Source organism: Phascolarctos cinereus, unplaced genomic scaffold (assembly GCF_003287225.1).
Source record: "Phascolarctos cinereus isolate Bilbo 61053 unplaced genomic scaffold, phaCin_HiC Scaffold_5;HRSCAF=322, whole genome shotgun sequence".
NCBI lineage: Eukaryota > Metazoa > Chordata > Mammalia > Diprotodontia > Phascolarctidae > Phascolarctos > Phascolarctos cinereus.
The window spans coordinates 31,060,122-31,088,121 of NW_027555958.1; the positions used below are offsets into that span (position 1 = coordinate 31,060,122).

The following is a 28,000-nucleotide window of genomic DNA, read 5'->3' on the forward strand; positions in this document are numbered from 1 at the left end:
AACAGTTTATGTTCAAAGGAACTCAATGAAGTCCCCTTAAGTCCCATAGTTTAAATTATTTGTTAGTCTCTTCACTTAAAGTATTCTCCTTTCAGAGATAGTCACAGAATCAAAGGCTGGAAGGGATTTAGAGATCATTGCATTTCAGCCCTCTTGTTTTTTTAGATGAGGAAACAGCAGGCCTAGAGAGAAGGTATGTGATTTACTTTAGGTCACAGGTAGGTGTCCAGTCAAGGCTTACACTTAAATCTCCTAAAATTCCCCCGTTGTTTTCACTTTGTTAATAACACTTGGAGAAGGTCTCCCCCCTCCCCAATTTTTAGTAGAGAGGCATTTGAGGTATAATAGAGCAGTGGGCTGGGAGTCAGGATATACTTGGGTTTAAATTCTGGTTGTGCCTCAGACTGCTGTGACTTTGGAGTTTCTTTTTCTTTCTTTCTTTCTTTTTTTTGGCAATTGAGGTTAAGTGACTTGCCCAAGGTCACACAGCTACCGAGGGTCAAGTGTTTGGTCTGGGGCCATATTTGAACCAGGTCCTCCTGACTTCAGGGCCAGTGCTCTGTCCACTGTGCCACCTGGCTGCCCCTTTGGAACTTATTTGCTAGTTTCTAAAAATGGAGAGGCTTTGACTCAATTTCTAAGACTCCTTCCTGTTCTAGGATTCTGTGATTCCAGCCATTCAAACCCTTTACGACTGTCATCTGTCATATATGACCAGCATATATCACCAACTGGCGGTAGGCTGCCCTTAAGAGTATATTTAGCTTTGTGTTGTGTATAAGGCTGAAGACTTTAGAGGAATCATCACTCCTTTCCATGCTCCTTTGTCTCAGATTCCACATCTCTTTGCCCTGACGCTTCCCAAAACTACCTGATGGAATCCCCAAATACCTTCACAGTCTAATAGTGTTCTTGCTCTTTCCTCTCCACCTCTAACTCTGGGAACAGTAATCGAATCAGTACCATTACTTCCAAGTTCTGATGACTCACTTGTGACTTCACTGGAGGTGGGGCAGTACTGTCCTCCCATATTAAAATATTTGGTCCAGAAAGGGGAGATGATTTAACATTTTCTGTTTATATCCCACTGCATAGCACAATGCTTGACACCTGGTGATCACTTTTTTGGGAAGAACACCAAAAGATGATATCTAGAAGCACCATTCCATTTAGAACTGCCATAACTGGCCTTGTTAATGTTTTATTCTTCTACTGGAGTGTAACCTATAATGCAATGTCATTGCCAAGATGGTTGATAACAGGTCTTCATTGCTATATTTCTTGAAATCTCTTCAAGACTCATCTCTGGTGCTACCTCTTCTTTTTTTTGGGGGGGAGTGAGGCAATTGGGGTTGTGACTTGCCCAGAGTCATACAGTTAGTGAGTGTTGTGTCTCAGGCCAGATTTGAACTCAGGTCCTCCTGGCTCTGGGGCCAGTGCTCTCTCCACTGCACCACCTAGCTACTCCTAGGTGCTATTTTTTCTTAGAGCCTCATTTCCTCCTCTTTAGACCTCTCCTTTGCTGCAGTCTTTTCTTACCAGATATTCCACTGGATTCCTCCACTTGAATGGAACCTCCCTGGGCACAGCACTGTCATTTTATCTTTGTATCTTTCATGGCTAACAGGTTGTACGATTTTAAAAATTATTGCTGGCCCTCTTTCAGTCTTTTATGCTTCTGGAAAGTGAATCCCTTTATCCAGGGGATCCATGTGTGTTCATTTTAGCTCAGTCTCTGGGCACTTCACCCCCTCACCTTGCTTTGTTGAAGAGCTGTTTAGCAGGACAAGGGGTATAAGCTGCTTAGTATAGCAGTTTCTACACCTTAGAGTTAAGAACTGAGTTTAAGGAATACTTAGTTGCAAATCTAACATCTTCCCCCCCATTTCCTCCCAGCATTTTAGGACGATGGAAAAGCCATTCATTCATCTTCCCGGTTTCATCACTTTATTTAGGTACTCTGCTGTGTTTCTAACCTCTTTCTCCTTTGCTTTTTGGTTCCTTTCATATTATCATTGTGTGTAATTCCTCTTTGTCCAGGGACATTGAAATGAGACCTCTGAACCTGTAGACCGATGGCTGGGAGCCAACCACACTTGATATTACAGGATTGTGCCTTCTGGAGAAAGTCAGGGGGTACTAGCAAGGTTAGACTTGGGATAAGCAGAGTAATGTAACCCTTGCTACTTGGTCCTCTGCAGCATGATGATAGAATAGGAATTAAAAGTTATTTATATTAGGTTTTCAGAGAATTTAAAAAATCATCCAGTCCAAGTCTTATTTTTACAAATTGAAGAAATCAACCTATTAGCATTTATTGAGTACCCACTATAGGCCAGGCACTGTGTTGCTAATTGCTGGAGGTAGACAAAAGATGAAATAAAGGATTCCCTCATTTTTTTTCCCCAGGGAGACAGGCACAGATAAAACTAGATACCTGATGCACACAGTGTAAATTTGAGGGCCCCAGTGACTCTTAAGTTGATCTTGACAGATGAGTTTGACAAAGGAGTGATTCCAGGCTGGGTAGACAGCCTCTGAGGCTGTGTGGCTGTGTGAGGAGAAGGCAGCAGAGGCATTTGGTGGGAGTCCACAGTACACAGAGGGAATCATGTGGATTAACAAGCCTATAAAGGTAGGTGGGAATCAGGCTATGAAAGTCTCTAAATGCCAAACAAGTTCCTTGGTCCTAGAAGCCATTAGGGGCCAGTGACATGGTTGCCCCTGTGTTTCAGAGATGTGACTTTGGCTTGTTGGATTGAAGAGGAGAGAGACCTAAGGCTGGGCAAACAAGGTCCAGAGAGATGTTTTTCCCAGAGTTAAGCAGCAAGTCAGATGGGGTAGGGGGCAGAGGATTTGAAAGTAGGTCTTTTGACTCTAGACTTGCTGGTTATTTCCACTACAGTTTGGTCTTCCTTTAGGAGTGGGAGGTGGAGTCATTGCCTCTTTTACCCTCCAGTGCCCCCCCCCCCAAGCTGTTACTAAATTCTGTTAATAGAAAACGTATGTATGGTTGACTCCTGATAGAAGAATCTAGCTTTGCTTTAGTATTACTCGTTATTACATTGTCCTTTTGTTTGTCTTTTTCTTCAATTGAAAATTTTTTTTTGTGAGCATGTTTACTGTTTTGGTACTCACCTTTTTGTCTGTGTCTTCAGTGTAAATTAAACAGGTAAATCTCCCCATTCTGAAAGAGGACTGTGTCATTTTGGGGGAGGTAGTTAATCAAAACTTGAAAGAAACTATCGACAATTCTTTCAACAAAAGTGTTCTTGTCTGACATCCTGATACAGTTATGCCTTATAAAAGTTTTAAAGGCATTGATTCGTTTTGATAGTTTTTCAGATTATTTTTGCAGTACGTCTGAAAACCAAACTTGCTTCAGTTGGTTTTGATACAGAAATATAGATAGATATTGTTAGTGGAATGTGGAAGTGCTGAGAGGAAGGAAGCCCTAGTCTGTGTCCCTTGGAATGGGGGAGGGAGGGAAGGACGGGGAGGACAATTCTTGGCAGTCTAGTGAAACCTATGGACTCCTCAGAATATTGTTTTTATTTTTTTAATTTAATTTAATTTTTTAAAGAATATTGTCTTAAAAGCATTCACTGAAATGCATAGGATTACAAAGGAAATCAGATAAACTCAGTAACCGTCATGTTAAGAGCCTCTGGCCATTTTTGGACGTTGAGTATTAAAAATGTGATAGAGAATGTTAGTATAGTTTATTACAACTTAGTTTAGTTAATCAGATACATTGGAGTGGCTGCATAGTTTGGTGGAAAGAGACTCTTGATTTTGGGGTTAGAAGGCTTCAAATATTATTTCGGGTATCTTCATGACCTCAGGCAAGTTATAACTTCATATCTTTGAGCCAAACTAATTCTATGCCACCTGCCCTCTTCTGAGCTTCTCTTGTTTCTGTTCAGGGCACCCAGGTTACTTGACTCCCCAGTTATCCTCATTCATTTCTCCTTCCCCCCGCATTTCAAATCATTTGTTGGTTTTACTTCCACATCTCTTTCTCAGCTTGCTTCTTTGTCCATCTGGCTGATGCCTTGGTTCCAGTCTTCCTCACCTTCATCTCTTGGCCGCTCTATTGCAGTAGCTTCCTCATTGGTGTCCCTGCCTTAGGACTCTTCCACGTCCATTCTCCTTGCTCAGTAAACTCTAGGGGGACCTCTTTTACCTGGAGGATCAAATACAGACCCCTCTTGCAACCAGCATCCAGCCTTCTAATTCATTACTCCCCTTTGCTCACTCTGTAGTTCAGCTGAACTCAACTGGTTGCCGCAGTGTTACTCACACATAACATTTCCCATCTTTGTGCACACCTAAAACAACCTCTGTCTTTCATAAGCCAGTTTCCTTTAAGGAGCAGTTAAAAAAACTTCTACAAAAAGTTTCTCCCCCCCCCCCCCAAAGCCACATGCAACAGCTGCAGATACTTCCTTTCTCCTAAGTTAGACCGGAAGCTCCTTGAAAGGAGGATTGTTTTCACTCGTCTTTGTATCTCTCTTTGTATCTCTAGCACCTGCAGTGGGGTTGGGGACATAGGACTTAACGTGTGCTTATTGTTGGACTGATAAATTCTTTGTGATCATTCTCATTAGTAAAACAACAATCTCCAGAGCCCTCATTTCTAAAATGATCTCCAAGTTCCTTTTCACTTCTTAAAAATATGATCCATGGGTTTCTTGGGACAAACAAGTATTAAATTGCTTTTAAATAAAGGTATTAAAAATGAGCTCATTCTGATTTTTAAGTTTAAAAAATGAAGACAATTGGAAGTTTATTTAGGAAATGATGTTGTGGGGAGGAAAACAAAGTCAGATCTGGGGCCTTCTCACCAGTCAGGAGTAGGGGGAAATGTCAAAGCTGAGATTAGTTCCTTTCAAGCAGGGTCTTTGGAGGTCTAAGAAGGGATATGGTTTCAGTAGCAGCAGCATTTATGATTATGCCCCCTTAGTTCTGTTGCCGAGTCTTTCAAATGTTTCCTTACCTAGCATTTGATTTATATTAAACAGCTTATAAGCAGTATGACTCCACCTACCTAAAATCTTACTGTCTTCCAAGTTTTAACTGGTCCTCAGAAGCCACAGTTCTTTTTAGGGGAGGGAGGTACTGGTTGATCTAGACTGGACAAGACAGTTTTGGAATCCAGAGAATCAAACCCCTTGGCGGCTGTCAAGCACAGCTAGTCAACTAAGCAAGCTTGCGAGGCTTAGAGCCAGAAAGGCATCCAAATTACACTACTTTTAGCTCCCAGCTTTAGGCCTCAGTGAAAATTGTTCCCTTAGTCATTCAGTAAATGAGGCATTTTCAGTTGGCTATGGTTCTAAAAATTTTATCTCTTGGCCACCTTTATTATCTGTTCCCACAGGTCTTGGAAGGCATTTAGAATGGTAGACACTCCAGAAACATCTCACACAGATAATTGAAGTCAGAAGTTCCCAACCTGTGGGGTGGTGGTGTTTTCCATAAATTCATCTATGTTTATGTTAGTCAAACGTATGACCCAATATAATAAACATCTGTAACCTGAATTAGTAAACTTGTGAATTATTTTTCAGATGTGGATCCTAGTATTCATGTTACTGTATGTTATTGAAGTCTTATTCGCTTTTTTGTCATCATGTACTCTTGTATTTTCTCAGTTACCACAAAGAACCATCAAATGAGAGTCCTTGAAACTTGATGGTAAAAGGGGGTGTTGGTGAAGGGTAGGTTGTCTTTCATTGAGAACTTCTGTTTGTCATCCTTTGGGCACATTATCTATCCTGGCTTGATGCTTTCCACCTGTTAGTTCCATGTTACTAAAGTTGGGTACCTTGACTTCAGTTTCCTCATCTGAGCTCTTATGTTTTTTAATTCTAGTTTTGGGATTTTTACTTAGGGTACTTTTAGATCCATGGCATTACCAGATTTACCATAGATATTCATGTTCTGACCCCTCCAAAAAAAACCAAACAAAAACAGAGGGGAGGATTTTAATGGTCTGATGGCCTTAGGTAGAAGAAGATAGGTCACTTCTCCATTTGTAGTAAGTACATAGAGACCCAGCTGGCTTAAGACAAAAAAAAAATCTTCATTTCTATATAACTTGACAAAATTCATGAGGGATTAATAGAAAGGAAAATCTTTCCCCCTTGAAGATAGCTTTAGAATTGATAAACTATTGGGGAATTAGTCTATCAGAGTAGACTTATTACCTATGCAGATACAATAATAAAATGCTCCTTAATGGCTGGGACATTTGACATTGTCCAAAATGACAACACTTCTTAATTTATAAATGTTATTACGTACAAGTCATATCACCAAGTAGATACTTTGCAGAGTTGTATAAAATAATAAAATTCATTTCGAGGAACAAAAGATACAAATATCAAGGGAAATAAAATAAGAACAAAGGGAACACACTTCTGAACCTCCAACGATGTTATAAAACAGTAATCATCAAAACTGGGGCCAGCTTGAAAAACAGAAAAAGTAGATCAATGGAACGTATTAGACAAGGAAGAATCAGAAATAACTGAAGGAATAACCCAGTATATGATATGTGGTATACTTCAAAATTTGAAATTCTTTTAGAATATAATTAAAAGAAAGTTGTTTAGGATGTCCTTGGCCTTGTCTGCTTTCAGGTAATTGGTTATGCTTTTTCTTCCCTCATTCAGTTTCACTTTAGATATGGAGGGCAACATGATACCCTTGAGACTTGGGCAAGAGTACATCCCCAGAGTCTTAAGGCTGTGTTTCTGTAATTCCTTTCCTCTAAGACTGAACCTCCCCCAATGATCATAATCAGGGTCATGTTCTTTACCTTAAGATCTGGCTTCTAAAGTCATAGACTTCATCAACTCTGGGCTCCTTAGTCATAAATAGAGTTAAATATAGGGGCTATGAGTGTGATTTCCTTGGTAAAGGAACTCCTAGTTGAGGAGATTCCCTCTACTCTTGCAGATTGGTACCTTCTCATCAATTTAGAAAGAGTTACCTCTAGTTCTGAGAAGTTAAGTGACTTGACCAGGATCACATGGCCAGGCTGGTGGGACATTCTTGGCCCCAACGCCAGCTTTATCCCCTAGACAGTGCTGCTTCTATCAAGAACACCGAGTCTTGGAGCAGTATAAAGAAGGCTGGATTTAGAAGCAGAGAAGCCAGCCTCACATTCTGATGTTTCCACTTATTTCCTATGTAGCTTTGGCAAAATTATCTAGTTTCACTAGGTCTTGTTCTCATCTGTAAAATGAGGGGGATTGGACTAGTTTAAAGTTCCTTCTGATTCTAAATCTCTCTCAGCTCTTATGTCAGTCAGCACACATGGGAAGTAGCAAAGTATTAAAATAGAAAGAGCACTGATTCTGGAATCAGGATGGAGATTCAAATCCCACTTCTAACACTTGTATATGTGTTCTTTTGCAAGTCAGTTAATCTTCCTGGGCCTCAGTTTCTTCATTTGTAAAATGAGGAGTTGGTTTAGATGGTTCCTTGGACCCCATAAGTTCCCGTAGGCACTGGGGTTAGGACAAAACAAAATAGTTCTTGAACTCCAGAAGTTGATATTCTACAAGATTTCTGGTCTTCTGAAATCTGGCATGAGTCACGGGATGGTTAACCGTTGACCAGAGTTTAGGTCCTAAGCCTGTTAAGTTGAATCTTCTTAGATTTTCAGCCTAGAACCCTAGGCTTTCCCACTAGAGGATTCATTTCTTGAATGTCCCTATAAGACTTGTAGTCCTTAATCAATTCTCTGTCATCCTCAGTCCAGGACTTCAGTCAAATTGTCTTCATCCTTTCCTTCCCGAGTTCCATCCACAACATTCCCCCTACCTCTCCAGTCTGGCTAAGACAGTACAGCTTTTGCACTTGAGGGATCCCCTCTGCCTAGAATCTGAAGTGTAGTTGCTTGTAATTTCTTCCTATCCCATTCATAAAATATTTTTGTGAAAACTGTATGTTAGAAGTTTTCATTGGTTTTGCTTGTTTTCCAATGTATTCATTCCCATTTTCTTGAGAGCCATCCCTTATAACAGAGATGGGGGAAGAAATCCAGTTCAGCGAAACTAGCCAATCTGTCCATTAAATTAACATTACAGTTAACCTTCCATATGGTGACTTTCCCCATTTCGGTTTTGATATATTGTGGGTTGGCAGAAGAAGTTAAATGGGAATTTTTTGGGAGTTTTGTGGAAGCTGCAGATGACACCGAAAAAGTTTAGAAACTCAAAAATGCATAAAATATGTGTATATTATTGTGTAATATCAATTCATATTTTACATTAAGGTACTAAACACCCCATAAAAGAAAAAGAAAAAATTCAGACTTCTCTGATATGAGAGAAGGGCCAAAAAATTTTATGGGGATTTTCCTGGTTGCAGGGTTACCATGCCTCTAACCCTGTCGATGTGGAAGGGATAACTATATGCAGTGTTCGTGTCTGTCGTCGTCGTCGTCGTCGTCGTCGTCTTCTTCTTCTTTTTGCTTTTTGGTGAAGCAGTCGGGGTTAAGTGACTTGCCCAGGGTCACGTGATGCAGCTAGTTAAGTATTAAGTGTCTGAGGTCGAATTTGAACTCAGGTCCTCCTGACTCCAAAGTCAGAGCTCTATTCACTGTGCCACATAGCTGCCCCAGTGTCTTACTGCATGGCAAGAGTCTGTTACATTCACAGGCAGCAGCTCAGCTGATGGACAGCCCCTTTTACAATTCATGTTTTCACATTTGACTTTGTATTGTCTTCTGATGCAGTAGCTCCATTTATCTCTTGTGCCAGTTGGCAGGGACATTTCACATCTATGAAGAAGACCTATTCACTTCCCTGTATGCTTATTTCTCTCAGGATATGTCATTCCTGACCTTTGGTGTACATTTCCCCGAAACTTAACCCAGCTACCTTGGGTGGTGTGTGTGTCATATCCGCTCCTTAACTAGAAGCACCATGAGGGCAGGTCCCCTGTTTTAGCTAAAATTTGCCCTCTTTTCCTTGTAACTGACACAGGGTCATGCACCCACCTGGTGCTTTTACGGAATGATATTGAGTTCTTTGCTGATTATTCTTTTTTTTTTTTTTTAGTATGGCAGTCAGGGTTAAAGTGACTTGCCCAGGGTCACACAGCTAGTGTCAAGTGTTTGAGGTCTGATTTGAACTCAGGTTCTCCTGACTCCAAGACCAGAGCTCTTATCCATTGTGCCACCTAGCTGCCTCTCTTGCTGATTCTTGAACACTTACTTTGGGGGATTGGGGATATGCAACCCGGTCTTTCCGGGGGATTAGATCATATTATTCATCCCCAGGAAACCCTATGGTTTCCTGTGACCCATGACCTCTTGTAGTCATCAGAGGCAGGGCTTGTAGATAATTTGATACTGCCTTGAGGCTGTGTAGGACTGGGGTAGGAGGGATGCCACAAGTTTTGGAATCTAAAATCTTTTCATTTTTATTGTGAGCTTTTATTTTTAAATATTCATTTCTGAATGTATTCTCACTTATGCTCAGAGAGATGATCCTTTTTGACAAAGAATAAAACAAAGAAGGGAAAACAGCTTGTCAGCATTACTAAGTGGCACATACATCGGACAGTGTCTGCATGCAGTGCTCCATACCATGCATGCATGGACCTCCACATCTGCAAGAAGGGAGGGACTTTTCATCTTTTCTGTGAAGCTTTTCAATTTTTGTTTGTTTGCATTTGTATTTATTGCTTATGTTGTCTTCTTGGTTCTGCTGCCTTCACTTAAGATTAGTTCTAATGTCTTCCTGGGCTTCTCTGTATTGATTATATTCCTTGTTTCTTTAGAGTGAAGTATCATATACCATAATCTGTTTAGCCATTCCTCAGTGGATGGAATTGACTGTGTTTCTAGTTCTTTGCTCTTACAAGAAGTGCTGTGATGAATATTTTGATGTTTCTGAGATCTTTGTTTGTGTCCTAGGCCTTCTTGGGAGGACATGCCTAGAAGTGGGAGCTCTGTGTCAAAGGTTATGGACATTTTAGTCACTTTCTCAGCATGAATTCCAAAAGTACTTTTCAGAGTAGATGGACTCATTCATAGCTGAGTTAGGAGGGAGTTAGCATTTGCTAGGGGCTGAATAGAATGAGCATTAAAATATCTATTGCAGTGAGTTTTCTTAAGTATTTTGTTAATGAAACTTTAGTGAAAAATAATATTGTATATATTAAAATTTTAAAAACTGAAAGCAGTTTTGTCCTGTAGTCTGAGCTTTTAAAATCCTGGTCTTGGCCAGTGAACTGTTTGGTATCCAACAGTTGTTTTACATCCATCAAGACAGAAATAAAATAATGAATTTTTTTTTTTGCTTTTAGGCAATTGGGGTTAAGTGACTTGCCCAGGGTCACACAGCTAGTAAGTATCAAGTGTTTGGTCTGAGGCCGGATTTGAACTCAGGTCCTCCTGACTTCAGGGCCGGTGCTCTATCCACTGTGCCACCTAGCTGCCCCTAAAATCATGGATCTTAAAAGAAATGAATGACCCCCCCATATAAATAGCTAAGCCTGTTGAATTGTTGAGGTCTCAGTCCTACCTTATTAGCTTAGCCCTAGCTTCTCAGAATGACCTTGCTTCTGAGATCAAAACTAAAAGGTAATCTGGGCTCTGTAGTAATGATAGCTGGCTTAGAAGGTTTTTTTTTCTTTATTATGATGATTATTATTTGCTTTTTGGTGAGGCAGTTGGGGGTTAAGTGACTTGCCCAGTGTCACATAGCTAGTAAGTGTCAAGTGTCTGAGGGCAGATTTGAACTCAAGTCCTCCTGACTCCAAAACTGGAACTCTATCCACTGTGCCACCTAGCTGCACCTGTATTATTTTTTTTAAAAAAAATTTATTTCTTTTTAGTTTTCAACATTTACTTCCATAAGATTTTGAGTTTAAATTTTTCTTCCCCTCCCTCCCCAAGATGGCGTACAATCTGATAGAGGCTCTGCTCATACATTCATATTAAGCACATTTTCACATTAATCATAATGTATAGAATTAGAACTAATGGGAGGAACCATGAGAAAGAAGAAATAAAAGAAAACAACTAAAGAAAAGGAGAGCAAATATTATGCTTCCATCTGCATTCAGACTCCATGGTTCTCTTTTTGGATGTGGATAGCATTTTCCATCATGAGTCCTTTGGAGTTGTCCTAGATTCTTGCATAGCTGAGAAGAGCAACTTGGAAGGTTTTCTAATCACTTTGAAGTAGGTGTAGCAGGTATTCTCCCCTTTTAATAGGGGAAGAGAGAGACAGGCTCCAAGGGGTCATATGACTTGGCAGCTCATGAGGCAAGTCCAGTATGTAGGCAAGCCTCCAACTTGGGCCTGTCTGGACCCTGGTCTAGTGCTTGTCACCCATGAAGCTCCCTTTTAGTTTGATAGATTGGTCCATTTTAACAGGTACCAAATTATTAGGTGAAGATGAAGATTTTATTTAATTACTTGGCATACTTTTATTGACACTTTTTGTTCTTTATACCACATTCAATTCCTGATAAACTCCCCCCAATCAACTGTTTTAACAGTATATGCTTAGACATCCCCCCCCCCCACCTCTTCCAGCAGGAGGATTTCACTAAGAGTTTTCTCTGGAACGAAGATTGGTACTTGCAGTTAATAAATTTGGCCGTCCTTTTGTGTTTTTGGTAATATTATTATAGTCAAAGTGGACTATAATGTTGTTCTCCTGGTTCTTCTCATTGTGCATTAGTTCCTACTAGTCTTTCCCACATTTTTCTGAATTCCTTAAAATAGTGTATCTCAGAAGTCTCTGCTGTTTTAAGTCACTTAATAGGGCATTTCTTATGGTGCAGTGGTCATTTTGTATGCCTTGTTTTGTTTGGCAATTGCCTAGTCATCTGTGTACCCACTTTGTTTGGATGGTTTTTTTTTTCCACGACTACAAAAAGTTCCTGACGTTTCAAATCATTCTTAGAATCAAAACAGTATTAATTTTATGGTCCTTAAGATGATCTGTGTTAAATAGTAATAGAATTCCTTCCTCATCTAACCTTTCCTCTCCAGGGCCAACTGCTGTTAGATTATTAGTGGTGTTTATTCATGAACTGGACTTTGAAAGTCATAATATTCCAAATTTGCAATGAATCATGCTAGAGTTTTCCTTTTTTTTTTTTGTGAGGCAGTGGAATGGAGTAACTTGGGAAGTAACCTGCCCAGGGTCATACAGAGCTAGTAAGTGTCAAGTGTCTGAGGCTAGATTTGAACTTGGGTCTTCCTGAATCCAGGGCCAGTGCTCTATCCACTGTGCCATCTAGCATCCCCTAGATTTTTCCTTTTTAAAAAAAGAAATCTTGTATTCTTTTGGGCGCAGATTTATTTATATTTTGTCTATGCAAATTAAAATTAGCTTGATTTCTTGCAGAGGGAAGTGTACCTGATTTGGTGGTATCAGGAATCCAGAGTGGGATTAAAAACATACTATGGAATGTTTTCTTGATCTCTCTTTTTTTTAAAAAAACATCCATCAACTTCTAATAATTATCCTTCCAGCTCCATAGACTTTCTGATAATAAAAGAATTCACTCAAGTAAACAAATTAACACATTGGATATGCCTGAAAATGTACCCCCCAGTTCTGCCCCTAATGTGTACCACCTGGGTTTAGACGTAGAGCCCCTTCGGGACTGGCTTAGGCCTCTGAAGTCACAATTCCTCATTACATGGGTCCCAGTTCTGAAGTCTTTTCAATTTTGTTTTCCTTTAATTTGCTTCCTGTAAATTGTTCTGTTTTTGCCTCCATCAAGCTGCATCAGGTTTGATATAAGTCTTTTTTAGTTTCTCGGAATTCACCATATTTTTAATTTCTTAGAACATAATAATATTCTATTACATTAATAAGTCACCACCTGTTCAGCCATTCCTCAACAAAACCACTTTTCTTCCAGGATTTTGCTTTGAGAAAAAGTACAGCAATAGATATTTTTAAATCTGTGTGAACTTTTCTACTCTGGCATTGATCTTATGGGTGGGTAGGTGGGGTTGGGGGGGAGTGGAGTTGGCAAAAATTTGCCTGGTGCTGTCATTGCCGGGGTCAAAGGAGATACATGGTTTAGTAACTTTTTAAAAAAATATAATTCCAAATAGTTTTTCAGAATGGTTGGATCAGTGGTTACTAGTCTGGAAATGATTTAGAACCACTGTCTCCTTGTCCTGTTGGCAAACCTGGGAGTATAAATATTGATAAACTGTTAGGAGAACCATGGGGGTCTTGAATCATTTGGATGTTGTCCCTCCTTTTAAGTGATTGACTCCTGTAGCCCAGACATGAGTTGTTCACCCCGAGGCTTGCCTAATGTTATTTTTAGATGCTTCTGTGGTCTTTCCTTGGAAGAAAGATTGGAGGAAGAGTCATAGGATCATTGATTTAGAATTGTTGATAAGAGTTGAGTGGAACCTTAGCCATTATCTAATGAGTCCATCTTCTTCCTTTTTTTGCAGATGAGATAACCAGGGCCTTGATTATTTGAAATGTACTGACATTTCCCAGAAATACCATATAGTGATATTTTGCCTAAAGGATTTATATTTAGGTATTAATGTGTTTTCCTGAAAATGTAACTATTTTTACTTTGTATCAGAGGCCTCAATTTGTTGTCTGCACTTGGGGACCTGCAGTGTTCTCCTTATTTTATTTTTATTTCTTCCTTTGCTTGCCATCTAGTGTCAGGAAATGGGAACTACTTAAGCTTTCTTGTAAAGGAAAAAAATTTATAATTTATGCAAGAGAAGTGACAGCTGCATTCTGGCAGATTCCAGTCTCTGAGAAGGTAAGGAACGTACAAGATATCCAAAAAAACCTTTATTTATGTCCAGTGACAGACTTCAGGCTTGAAAATCAAGTTTCTTATCTTCTAGCTAGCTTGTTAATGTTGAAAATAAGATACTGAAATAACTTTTTCAAAGAAACATGTAAAAATGAAGTGGTAAGCTCATTGGTTTTTGCATATTTTTGGTTTTTCCTCTTGACTTTTTTTTTTTTTGCAAGGCAGTTGGGGTTAAGTGACTTGCCCAGGGTCACACAGCTAGTAAGTGTGAAGTATCTGGTCTGAGACAGGATTTGAACTCAGGTCCTCCTGACTCCAGGGCTGGTGCTCTGTTCACTGCTCCACCTAGCTGCCCCGACATTTTTCTTAAAAAGAAAAACCACCCCAAAACTTCTCATTTGGAAAAGGGCATAGAAACTGGGACCCATATCCACAGTTGTAATTTTCCCTCTTCATTCACTTTATTCATGCTTTATACACTGCCAAAATGATTTGTAATAGCAGAGGAGAGTTTAGGCATCAAGTGCACCACTGAAGCCTGTTTAGATGGTGATTGTGGTCTCACTCGGCAGTGCGTTCAGTCGCTGGTTCTGTTCTGTGGGCGCTTGGTGGTTTGAGGAAATGGTTCTTTTGTTTGAGAGTAGGAAATGTGTGCGGAATGTGTACTTTACTTTCTGGCTTTAAAAATTGTTTTATTTAGCCTTTCCACTGACCATCTCCAATATTCAGATACATTAAAAACTTGCGTCGTAAATTCTCGCCTATGTGAAGACGTATTTATTGACTTTAACACAGCACTAATAGATTGGCTTTACTTTTCATGATCTCCTGTTTATACTGTGTCTTTACAGGGGTTTGTTGCTATTTAGCTACATAGTTGTCAGTGTGTATGTGTGCTTTTGGTTGTGTTTTTTTTTTTCATTTTGCATTGTTTCATGTCTGTGTCTTTTAATTCTTGAATGCATGAGTTCTGTGACATTCACCTATAATAATTTGTTCAAACGTTTTCTATGGAAAAGACTCGTTTGTTTCTAGTTTCTTGCCATTAGATGAATATTTTTGGACAGATCTCATTTTCGTATCAGTGACTTTTTCTTGGTATAGTCCACTGGGTCAGGATTTGGCCATTTTTGGAAACCTTAGCTTCCAAAGAGGTTAGATTATTCAGTAACTCTCAAGGCATGTTAATAATGTACTGGCTTTATTCCTTCCTTTCCTGTATTGACTCTTGACCTCTTGCTATTTGTGAATTTTTGATAGATAAGGGGTTTTAGTGGGCATTTCTTTAGTTATGAGAAATTTTGGATGTTTTTCATGGATTTGTAAAATTTTGTATTTTTTCAATTGCATGCTATTGGATTTTAAAATACAGTACTCACATTACATTTTTTCCTTTCCGATGGTCTTCCCATTTACAGTAAATAAAATTAGTTTGGTGTCTTTGTTTTAGACATCATTTTCTGCCAAGTTTACTTAAAAATTTGTAGACATTGATTTATGTTATTTAATTTGCTTATGCGTCCTCAAATTAGGCCTAATTGTGTATTTGTGGTGAATGTGTAATTTTTTTTTTTTGCTTTTTGATGAGGCATTTGGGGTTAAATGACTTGCCCAAGGTCAACACAGCTAGTGTGTCTGAGGCTGGATTTGAACTCAGGTCCTTCTGACTCCAAGGCCAGAGCTCTGTTTACTGCGCCACCTAGCTGCCTCCTTGGAATTAAATTTTTAAAAGGTTCTTACTGATTTTTTTTTTTATATCACCATAACTTCCCTTATCATTCCTCCCCTTGCCAAAGACAATCCCAAATAACAGATAATATTTTTTAAAGACCGGGGGGGGGGGAGGAGAAAATCGGCTTAAGTGATATTACATTGAAAAAGTCCAAAAATATGTACAATGTACACCATTTGTGGACTTCTTGCCTCTACAAAGGAATGTTATGGGAGAGGTCTTCTATCTCTTTTTTTGGGCCATGCTTTATTCTTCATAGTTTTTTTCTTACTATTTTATTTTACCCCAGTTACATGTACAAACAATTTTTAACATTCATTTTTAAAACTTTGAATTTCAAATTCTTTCCCTTTCTCCTTCCCCATCCTACCTTCCTTGAGAAGGCAAGCAGTTGGGGCAGCTGGGTGGCGCAGTGGATAGAGCACCGGCCCTGATGTCAGGAGGACCTGAGTTCAAATCCGGCCTTAAGACACATAACACTCACTAGCTGTGTGACTCTGGGCAAGTCACTTAACCCCAGTTGCCTCACTAAATAAATAAATAGGGTAAAAAAAAAAGGCAAGCAGTTCAATATAGATTAAACATGTATAGTCATGCAAAACATTACCATGTTAGTCACACTATGAAAGAAAACCAAAAAACTTCAAGAAAAATAAAGTTAAACAAAAATATGCTTCAGTCTGTATTCAGACACCATCAGTTCTCTCTCTGGGTCTTGATACCCATCATGAGTCTTTCAGAGTCGTCTTGGATCATTGTATTGCTGAGAATAGCTAAGTCTTTCATAGCTGATCATTGTACAGTATTGCTGTTGCTTTGTACATAGTACTTTTCACTTTGCATCAGCCCATGCAATTGTTTCCAGATTTTTCTGAGCACATCCTGCTCATCATTTCTTATAGTACAATAATATTCCATCATGATCACAAACCACAACTTGTTCGCCATTTCCTCGGTTGATGGGCATCCCCTCAATTTCTAATTATTTGCCCCCAGAAAAGAGCCTTATAAATATTTTTGTACATAAAAGTCCTTTTTCTTTTCTTTTCTTTTCTTTTTTTTTTTTTAATCTCTTTGGGGATAGAGACTTAGTAGTGGTATTGCTAGGTCAAAGGGTATGCGTGGTTTCATAGCCCATTGCCTTAGTTCCAAATTGCTCTCCAGAATGATTGAATCAGTTCATAACTCCACCAATAGTGTGTTTTTTCCCACACCCCCTCCAACGTTTGTCATTTACGTTTTCTGTCCTATTAGCTTCTTTATAGTTGTATAACATTCACTTACAAAAATGTTTTTATTGTTATTTTATTATTGTTTTTTCCATCCTCATAGTTTCCCCCAATTAACCTCCCCTCCCAGAAAGCTATTCCATATAACAAATAATATTTTTTAAAGACCAAAAGAAAGAGGAAAAAATTAGTACAGCCAATTAATACATTGTGAAAGAGTCCAAAAACAAGTGCACTGTGGGAAACCAGTGGGCCCTCTCATCTCTGCCAAAGGGTGGGGTGGGAGCATCTTCTTGCATCTCTTATTTGGAGCCATGTTTGTTTTTTATAGTTTTGCATATTAACTTTTTATGTGTGTTTGTGTATGTGTTTATCTGAGTTGTCATGTATATTTTTTCTTGGCTTTGCATCAATTCATATAGCTCTTTCCATGCTTCTTTGTATTCATCACACACATCGTTTTTTTTACAGCACATTACAGTCACAATAAGAAAATTAAAGCATCATAAAGTTATGGAAAACTGAATGTACTTTTGGATTAATAAGTTATTTACATAAGTAGTTTTTCTAACCATAAGTGATTAAGACCCTAACAAACATAGGTGTCATTTATTTGGCATGACTTTTGTTTTGCTTTTGATTCTGTATGCCATGTAGTGCCTTGAATTGATAGCACAGTTACAGAAAATAAGCCCCTATGTTCTCACTTTGTCAATTGTTATAAACAAGAGAAAAACCCATTGGTGCTATTTGAAATAAATATGATAATTAGTGCTTAAGAAAGGAAGTCCTAACCATGACTACCAATTTGGAGGTAGTCATTTCCACGTGGGCATTTTCCTACAAAATAGTTGAGTGATTGATTTTATTCTTACTTTTTTTTAGGTACCAAATTTGTTTCCTATTCTTTGCTTTCATGAAAGTGCTACTACAAATATTTTGGTGTATGTGGGTGAATAGAGTATTTAAACTCTTACCACATTTGAGAGTTTTCCTGTATTTGCTTTCCTGTGTTTGATTTTGGTGATCTCCTGAAGCAGCATGATGTAGTGGAAAGAGTCCTAGACTTGGAGTGATCTCTGAGGTCTAAAAGCCATGCAGCTATAGCTTTTGTTAGACTGTTTATCCACTTACTCTGGCAGAAATAAGGCTAATGAGAAGAGACATGCTAATTAAAGTTTCAGCGTCTGAAAGTATACAAATTTGACATATCCAATTTTCTTGTTACTTTAGAAATGGTGGAATCAATGAAGAAAGTAGCAGGAATGGATGTGGAGTTGACAGTTGAAGAAAGAAACCTACTGTCAGTTGCATATAAGAATGTGATTGGAGCCAGAAGAGCGTCCTGGCGGATAATCAGCAGCATTGAACAGAAAGAAGAAAACAAGGGAGGAGAAGATAAACTAAAAATGATTCGGGAATATCGGCAAATGGTGAGCTTCTTTATCCCTTGGAAGGGAGTTGAGCCTTTTCACCTGATTTTTGGGGGGGGGGAAGGGATGGAGGCGGGGGAAGAATCTGGTTCACTACTAGTGATTGGATTGCCAGAGTGTGGACTTAATCAGATTGGGATGTGGTGTGTTAGGAACGGTAATCTAGTGGTGATGTGTGATGTAGATTGGAAAGGGGAGTCAAACTGGATGGAGTGATAATAAGATAGGCCTGATAAGATGAAGGCTCGGACTGGGCTCATAGGAATGAGCAATAAACTAACATTTATATTAATATTTTCTAGATTTTTTCAAATGAATCCGTTTCTTAACAACCTGGTCACATTGTAGTAGAAATAATACATGACACATAAAGGTAGAACTCAGTGAAAAATAACCTTCAGGCACTGAACTAACTGGGCAAATTTTCGAGCCCCTACTTTGAATGTTCCTCCATCAGCGTCCTATGTTCACAGCGGCACTGTTTTCTGTTCCTCTTTTGTGATTATCTGGCGCTGTTATTTTTTATTTTAGTAATACTGAGTTTTGATAGTTTTAAAATTGAGATGTGGGTTTTTTCACTGTTGTGTACACCAAGAACAACCCTGACCTAGACTTTGGTTCTTAGCCAAACATGTAGCAAAAGGGAAAGGATGCCTTGATCTTAGAGACTGTCCCTCCTGGACTATTTAATTTGTGTGTGTGGGCAGGGGAGCATATTAGAGAAGAATGGGAGAAATGCAGCAGTGATCAGTTTAACAGCAGGCTCTCATTCCCATAAATTAAAGTTGGAGGTGAGTTACTTATATGTTATTGAATTTATGAGTCTTAAGCCTCCTGTTTGATTTTCCAGGTTGAGACTGAACTAAAATTAATCTGTTGTGACATTCTGGACGTACTGGACAAACACCTCATTCCAGCAGCAAACACTGGCGAGTCCAAGGTTTTCTATTATAAAATGTAGGTTCCTTACTTGTAGGGAAATGTCCGATTTAAAGTTGGCATTCTTCTTAGAACATGACTTCCTATGAAGGTTTCATATTTAAGAATGTTCATGTAACTATGGAAAGATGAAGTGGGAGAAGTGGCTTCTAAATAAGTATATTCAGTTGTGAACATGATACCAAATGATAAATCACAAGGAGGGAGCGCTTTTCATGCAATGGATTCTTGTGTTTCAGATGACTGGGAGCTGTTGTTGAGATAACAAAAATGTGTCCTGTTTCTCTTTCCTATATTTGTCATTTATTTCAATAGATTCTCTTTTCTGTACAGAAGCACTGCTAATTATTGATTGCATATGTCATGGAAATCCTACCCAATCACTTATAGACCATTTCTCCTTTATAGACCATTTCATCTTTAGGGGACGATTGTTAAGTGAGGAGTCAGTTCCAGGGTTTTATATGATTTTGGAGTAGTTGAGCTCACAGGCTTTTGTTGAATGTTTGGGTGGTATGTAAGGGGGGAGTAGTTAGCAGTAGATGAATTAATCAGGTCTGAAATTAGAAGCTTTTATATTATTTGATAAAGTAAGCCCAAATGTTGGGGAAAATGCAGATACACTTAATCTTCACATGTGCATATGTGGTTGTATTTGTAGTTTGTATTATTATGTGCAGAGCCTAGGGACAGCCTGAAAACAGTATCTTTAAATGTTTTGGTTTGTTTTCCTCTTCCCCACTCCAGGAAAGGGGACTACCACAGGTATCTGGCTGAATTTGCCACAGGAAATGACAGGAAGGAGGCTGCAGAGAATAGCCTGGTGGCTTATAAAGCTGCTAGTGATATCGCAATGACAGAACTTCCGCCAACGCACCCCATCCGCTTAGGTCTTGCTCTCAACTTTTCCGTATTCTACTATGAAATTCTTAATTCCCCTGACCGTGCCTGCAGGTAAATCAACCATTTGGAGAAGAGAAGCAAAATCAGCTACGTGATAACATTAGGAATTCATTTTTATTTTTGCTTCATCCTCACTGTGATATTCCCCTTATGATCACCCCACCCCTATCAGATGGGGTTGAGAGCCTAAATTATTCCCAGTCCAGCTCCACTGGGATAAAATATGCATTTTTACACTTCAGCCTTGAGACAAGTATTGTAATGATAAAGTAGGTATAAATCATCACATTCTGTTTGAAAACCTAGTACTCACCAGCTGGAAACAAAAATTGGGATTAATTTAAGGCCTTTTTGGTAGGAATTATATTGGCCACTTAGGAACTTTTTTGCTAATTCAGGGTGGACTTATTTAAGAGTTTAACCAATCGGAAAACATTCTCAGTGACCAGTTGAGTTTTGCAAAAGTGGAAACAGATCTAGGTCTCCATTGGGGTGGGGTGGTGTGTGTGATGATATAAACTATAGGTAGCTATCCATTCCATTTGATATTCTAGTATATTCTCATTCCATAAATTGTGATGAGTAGCCCATATTCATATACTTTCATTATTGATTTGAATTGTCTCTTAGCCTCAGTATAGGTTAAGTTCTGTTACAGTGAATTTCCCCCTTTTGGAGTAGATTTTGTTATATCAGCTCTTTGAAGTAAGTAGACTAGTCCCAGCACATGGATGTTGAGAAAAATCAAATGAAATATGTAAGCGTTTTGTGAAATGTAAGACATTTTTGACTAGGCCAGTCTTCGGAGATTTGGAGTGAAATTTGACCTGAATATTTATTAATATGTAGTCACCCCTTACAGTCTAAGTCTGATGCTTCCCCGTTTTGGATGTGTTGACCCTGAGTTATCCTAGACTCTGGCAAACCTTAATGAGCTAGAGGATTTGTGAGTATGGGCTGGCTAAAGATTTTATAAACCACCTCCTTCAAGAATCAGCCTGATTCAGAGAGGCTTATCCCAAGACCCTTCAGGCTATCATAGAATGAATTTTTTTTGGTTTGTTTTGACTTAGCAACTTTTTTTTTTTTTAGCTTAGGCAGTTGGGGTTAAGTGACTTGCCCAAGGTCACACAGCTAGTAAGTGTCAAGTGTTTTGGTCTGAGGCTGTATTTGAACTCAGGTCCTCCTGACTTCAGGGCCGGTGCTCTATCCACTGTGCCACCTAGCTGCCCCTGACTTAGCAGCTTCTTAAGACCATCTGTCAGAGGGATGTATGAAACCACACTTCCTGGAAGCCTAAAGTTTATTAATAGGCTAAATGGGGAGGTACGTTTGGGAATGTTCTTCTGAATTAGCCTTTTCAAGGCAGACCCCTCCTGCCCCCTTTTCCCTACTCCATTAGTGATAGATAAAACCTTTTCCTGATCTAATCACCCGTCCAACACTAGGACACAAACAAGTGATAGAGAAAAAAAGGTTGGGGGATGATCAGACTTAGTGATGTCTTATTTTGTAGAATTGGGAAACTGAGTTTGTTGTTCTTATGTGGCATTTACAAATATAATCTTAATTCCTGTAGGTTGGCAAAAGCAGCTTTTGATGATGCAATTGCAGAACTGGATACGCTGAGTGAAGAAAGCTATAAGGACTCGACACTTATCATGCAGTTGTTACGTGATAACCTGACACTATGGACTTCAGATATGCAGGGTGATGGTAAGTATTTTTTATTTTTTAAATTAATAAATAAAAATCTCTTTCTCTTAACACTCCCCCTCCCTCACTGGTAGAAGACAACCAACCCAACTGCCCGTCCCCAAAATGTGCATAGTCAAGCAGAACAAGTTTTCCCATTGGCCAAGTTCAAAAACCATGTCTCAGTCTTCACCCTGAATATGTCACCTCCCAATATTTTAAGGTTAGAAGTTTCACTTTTTTAACCACTGAAACTGTGACTTCTATGTCTCTGTCTTGGGAGATCTCTTGTAAGTATTAAGCCACAATCCTAGATTCTATATCTTTAATGTAGAAATTTGTTTTAAAAATTGTGCCTCTTTAGAGAAAACACTGGAAGAATGTCATTTTACTTGGTCTATAGTCATCTCTTATTCCAGTTTAAAATTCAGTGAAAGGATAGGCTCTTCTACTTGCTGCACAAAAGTTAATAATAGCAGAGTCATTTTTAAAGGTTCTGCTTAAGTAAACTTTGTTTAATGTACGTAGTTCTGAAAGTCTGAGGCTGGAAAACAAGAGAAGGAACTGAGGGCTGTGTGAATATTTTCTCTAAGGTTGGGCTGCTGGTTTATTTGATTTGAAGGTTTTAGTAGGGGCTGGTGGCATTCCTGAAGGTCCAAACCTGGCTTGGTCTGTCAGTCATCTCATGTACACAGCTGTTGAGGTGCATTGAAATCTCTCCAGGTAGTTTGCACTGATCTGAAGTGTTCTTGAGTGGCTTTCAGTGAAACCTACAAATGAATGAACCACAGTAGTCTAGTGGGGAAAATGCCAGCATAATGACCATGAGTCTTGGCCAGGCCAGGATCAAGGGTAGCGGCCTCCTGTTTGTGTTAGAGTGTGATCCTCTGCCGGGCTTGAAGTGCTGGTAGCCAGAGCGAGAGGAGCCCACTCTGGCTTATGAAATCTTCAAGAGAGCTGAATGTCATTGTGCTCGGGTAGGATAGGACAGGGGTGACTTCGAGCCCCAGCTCAATGAACTAGAACAAGGCTCTTTCCCTTTCTGTGCTGCAGTTTCTTCCTCTGCCAAATGTATAATAGGCTAAATTAAATGATTTTCCACTTGAATTATCACTAGTGAGACTGGTCAATCAGTTCCTGAGATTCATGTCCAGAAAGAGAAAAAAAATGGAAGTGACTTTAAAGTGGCTCTTCTTAAATCACTAACCCTGATATCCTTGGAGGTGCAAATACTGTGGATAGAAAAGAGAGCACCAGTATGACATGGTGGAGAAAGGGCTGAATTTGGAGTCTGCAAAAGCTTAGTTAACAAACCATCTCTGATAACTTTGTTGTTGTTCAGTGGTTTCAGTCGTGTCCAAATCTTCATGACCCCATTTGGGATTTTGTTGGCAAAGATACTGGAGTGCTTTGTCATTTCCTTCTCTAGCTCATTTTACAGATGAGGAAATTGAGGTCCAGAGCTTGAAGTGACTTGCCTGGGGTCACATAACTAGTAAGGGTCTGAGGCTGGATATGAAGATGAGTCTTGCTGATTCCAAGCTCAGTGATCTATTCACTATGCCACCTAGCTGGCCAATACTTGGCTAGATGTTAATGGACCAGGCACCTGTCCTCTCTATGCCTGTTTTCTCATTTATAAAAAAAAGAGAGTTGAACTAGATGGTCGCTAAGCTTCTTTCTAGCTGTGAACCTGTGCTCCTCTGAGACAGTCACCTCCAACCTAGACTGCTGTCTTTCTAGCTAGTGGGTACAGTCATAGCAGCCTAGAGAAAGGAGGAGAAAGTGTTAACAGTTTGCCAGGGATATGTCCTCTGGGGGATACTCACTGCAAAGCACCCTCTAGTGATCCAAGGGGTGGAAAAAGAGAGAGGGATGGCGTTTTTGGTTGAGCCTGTTCTGGGTTCACATGCCACGTCCTGAAGTGATGTTTGAGAGTCTTGTGCATAGTTTGTTATTTGAAGGAAGAAGCTACTCTTTGCCAGCAGCAGCCTGTGTTAATTTTGAAAATTTCTGCTTTGAATATGAGTTTGATTGAAACATAAGTTTAAGAGAAGGCAAACTTAATACTAAATTTAATTAGGTAAATTTGTTGGGGTTGGGAACAGTTCAGTGTATTCCACAACTTAGTAGAAGTTCTCTGATCTATTATCATGTCTGACTAACAATTGCCTGTAAGATCTGGGCAAGAGAACTGAGCTCCTCTGGCAGATGTTAGGGGGAACAGCAGCCGGATTCTCTTTGCTTTTTTTTTTTAAAGGCATTTTAATTCCTTTAAATCCTAATGGGATTAAGTGACTTGCCCAGGGTCACACAGTTAGTGAGTATGTCAAGTGTTTGGTCTGAGGCTGGATTTAAACTCAGGTTCTCCTGACTTGAGGGCCGCCACTGCGCCACCTAGCTGCCTCTGGTTCTCTTTTCTAAGACACAAGCTAAGTGCTGGAAAGTTTCTCCTTCACAGGTTTAAGTAGACTTAGCTGGAAGAATGATGTACCATTTCTGTTTTCAAATATGTTTCCCTTTGAGCCATATTCTTCTGGAAATTAGTTCAGGCTGTCTTTAGTGAGGTTTAGAGAGCCAATTTTGTGGAAAGTTTGATTTTCACATGAAATCTTTGTGACCATGTATTGACAAGAAGGTTGAATAATCAAATTTGAGAGGCAGACAGCTTAGCTAGCAATAGCAAGGTTGTGGAAAAGGAAGTGTTTGAAATTCCCGATTGTGCTGAAATGTGTGCAGAGAGCAGAAAATAAGATGCGTTTTAAGAAACAATTGGAAGGAATGTTTTTAGAAAGATAGGTTGATCCATTCACTAATTGTGCTTAAGGGTAATCTTCCAACTTGTGTTAATTTGGTTTTGTGAATTAAAACTTTGGTCAATTTAGCGGTATTTCTGGCATGGTCTTTATAGTTTCATAAAACATAATTTTATTTTATTTACAGGGTTAGTGTTGCTTACTGTAGATGTCTTTCTGTTTTCTTTCTCCCTTTGACAGACTTGTGAAAGATAGTAAATGAGACTGTTGCTACTTCAGTTCTGATGCATTTACAGGATTCAAGTGATGAAATGCATATAACTCATGGGTTTGCACATCTCATTGTGTCTTTTAGTTACACTGGGTTTACAAAGTCCGTTCTTGTTTTCAAAATTGCAGAACATGACATTGAAATCAGTTTTGTAAACTGTAAATTAGATGCATATGTCATGTAAATCCACAGCTAGCTACTCCTCCCTCCTGCACAGTTTCTATGGAATAGTATTCTTCTGTCCCTGGAAAAATCGAGCAGATTTTTTTCTTTAAAAAGTGCATTTGAGGTCAGTTGCAAGTATTACTATTCTCATTTTTCAAATAAAGGAAATGGGGTAAGAGGTTAGATAATCTGGCCAAGTTCATACAAGACAGTAGGAAGACCAGAATTGGACATTTTCCTGACTCCCAAATCTAAATGGTCTACACTCTGTCTCCCCAGTCTTGGAGCTTTTCCACACTAGTAATGTTGCTTTCATATGATTCCTGTTTTCCCCCCTTTCTCCCTGCTGTGTAGATTCCTAAAGGAAAATCCAACTGTTCTTTCCTAAAAACTACTTTGTAAGTCATTATCCTAGCACAGTGAATTTTTCTGCTTTGAGTTCTCATTTCCTCACTAATCATGCCTGCATATCATCATTTTGGTGCTCATAGGCTGCTTGTGTCTTAGACTTGATCCTAGGGCTAAACGTTTTCCTAGGGATTTGTTGCCTGCTACGGCTGACCACTTTCTGGATGGGTGTGGTTTATATGAGGATGGTATGAAATTATTTGATCTTTTGGCAAATCTCACAGTTGCTTATGTGTGAACTAGAGCTTGCTAAGACCTTGAATAATTAACTGTTGCAGCCATATTCTGCTATCAGAAAAGTAGAGTTTTTTAGAATCATATTGCCAAGTTTACTAGCACATGGGGTTTGTCAAGAATTGGGAAATTCATCAGTTCCTTTTTATTAATAAGTGATTAATTAGGTTTTTTTCTCTGTACCTTCAAAATAAAATACTATTGTCAGGAAATCACCTTTATTAAAATATTCTCTGGTTCCTGTTCCTCCCCCCCCCAAAAAAAAAAAAGCAAAAGAAAAAAAAAGCCCAGTAACCATCATTTTCATATTAACATTTGTTGTGATGCCATGATTCACTGTATCCAGGTTTCGGCAGACATCTGTCTAAGGTGCCTCTATCAGTATGAATGTCACCCATTCTAGTTGGCTATTTTAATATGTATGAATCATGAATGGAAGGCCAATTCTGTGGTTCCTTGTGTCTGAACTGCCTTATGTCAAGAGATGGAGTTAGCTAATTGATTTCCTTTATTTAGATTCAACTCAGGTAACTGTAGAAGACTGTAAGTGGTTTATCAAAGAAAAAGAATGTAACTTTCACCTGTTTAATCATATTCTATGGAAAGTCCTATCTCTTTGGCATGCTTGCTTCTCTTGTTATGGCTGACTTATTTAATGCTCATCAGTAGGTAGTTGACCTCCAGTGAGTAGGCTGGCTTTCTCTTGCATGTCTTAGTGCAGTTAAAACTCCCCAAGCTGATAACTATTTTAAAGAAAAACAGCATGAGAGAACCTGGTCCAAATGCCCTTCTCTAATAACCTCAGTGTTCTGGTTTATTTTTGGCATGCTGTTCCATTTTGGAATGTGAAATTAGGATAGTTTGAGGCTGCCTTGATGAGACACAATGTTAATGCCCCATTTCAAAAATAACAAAAACCAACCACCATAATAAACTTAATTCTAATTTCATGAGTCATTGTTGCAAGGTTGCCTCTGTTTTAAAGCATTACTGAGATAGAGTGGGTGAAATGTCCCTGCTCCTGTGAAAACCTACCTTGATAAATACAGATGATCCCTTTTCTTCTTGATGCTTAAGGTGGGGGTGAGGTTATTAGGGAAGAACATTTTGTCCTGAGATAGAACGTGAAAGCTTGATTTTCAACATGAAAGTTTGAAAATCATTATAAGATCATTATCTTGGCTGTCCATGTTGAGAGCTTATTTATTTAGTAAGAAGAAGTTGACAACTATGCATTGATTTTCATGCTACCTAATAGTCTTCTAGGTCATTGAAATAGAGTCTTTTGGGGGCTTAAGAATGTCTGGTTTTTCATGAAACAGAACCCCTTTGTATGAGTGGGCAATAAAATTGTAGCAAGTATAAGCTTTCTTTATACTTGGGGAGTGTCCTTGTCTGTCATCTCTGGTGTCTTGAGTCATGATGAAAGTGCTGACTCTCTTTCTTTTACAGGTGAAGAACAGAATAAAGAAGCGCTGCAGGATGTGGAAGATGAAAACCAGTGAGAGAGACATCAAAGCCAACAAGAGAATCCATCTCTGACCACCCCATTCCCCCCCATCCCTCACCCCGAAAATTCCCCATTGTCACTGAGAACCACCAAATCTGACTTTTACATTTGGTCTCAGAATTTAGGTTCCTGCCCTGTTGGTTTTTTTTTTTTAAACAGTTTTCAAAGTTCTTAAAGGCAAGAGTGAATTTCTGTGGATTTTACTGGTCCCAGCTTTTAGGTTCTTTAAGACACTAACAGGACTGCATAGAGGCTTTTTCAGCATTACTGTATTGTCTCCGTGCCAGATGTGGCAAGATAACCATTAGAAATGGATATTACATTGGAATGCCATTAGACTTCTAGGTGAAGCGAGAGTCTAGGAGAGAGGTTTATCGCACTGTAGGGCGCATGTGGTGACATTTTTCCTTTTTATAATTGTTTAAACCGAATTTTATACCAATGTTTAAAATTAATTGGGTGTTTAGCTTGAAGTTACAGGTTGCGTTGGAACGTTTATTGTAGTGGTTTTGCTGTAAAAAGTGTTTCCAAACTGTGCTGAAATGGTGCTGGTAACAGCCCAACAATCCGTGGCTGCTCATTCTTGCCGACTTTGACCTTCCCTCACAGCAGGTTAGCATTGAAGGTGGTATTGAAAAGCCTGCATGCGTGTTCAATTCTTTGGTTTTTCTCCTTCCCTCTTCCCCTTCTCCCCCTTTACTCCCTGCCCTCCTTCGCTCGCTCAACCTCTTTCGTTCAGTATGTGTAACTTGAAGCTAATTTGTACTACTGGATATCTGACTGGAGCCACAGATACAGAATCTGTATTGTTCTTACTGAAACACAGCATGGAATTAACATTAAACTTAAATAAAACAAACCTAAATTAAAAATGCCAAAAATTATTGCGACTCCATCCTTTATACTTCTCAAATAAAGACTCTGGTCCAAACACTAATGG

At 39.1% G+C, this 28,000-nt stretch overlaps 1 protein-coding gene across 2 annotated transcripts in view; it reads left to right on the forward strand.

The window, feature by feature from the left end:
* YWHAE (tyrosine 3-monooxygenase/tryptophan 5-monooxygenase activation protein epsilon) overlaps nt 1-27,997 on the forward strand; it is a 41,189-nt gene extending 13,192 nt beyond the window's left edge. Inside the window, exons 2-7 of one of the 2 annotated variants that reach the window (XM_021006998.2) lie at nt 17,980-18,179; nt 19,030-19,136; nt 19,866-20,072; nt 21,601-21,737; nt 25,263-25,306; nt 27,003-27,997. In XM_021006998.2, the coding sequence (XP_020862657.1) occupies nt 17,980-18,179; nt 19,030-19,136; nt 19,866-20,072; nt 21,601-21,737; nt 25,263-25,270 (659 nt within the window). In that variant the 3' untranslated portion in view covers nt 25,271-25,306; nt 27,003-27,997. The remainder of the gene's footprint in view (nt 1-17,979; nt 18,180-19,029; nt 19,137-19,865; nt 20,073-21,600; nt 21,738-25,262; nt 25,307-27,002) is intronic. The other variant, XM_021006997.2, reaches the window with a different exon arrangement.
* Nucleotides 27,998-28,000: the final 3 nt, after the last annotated feature.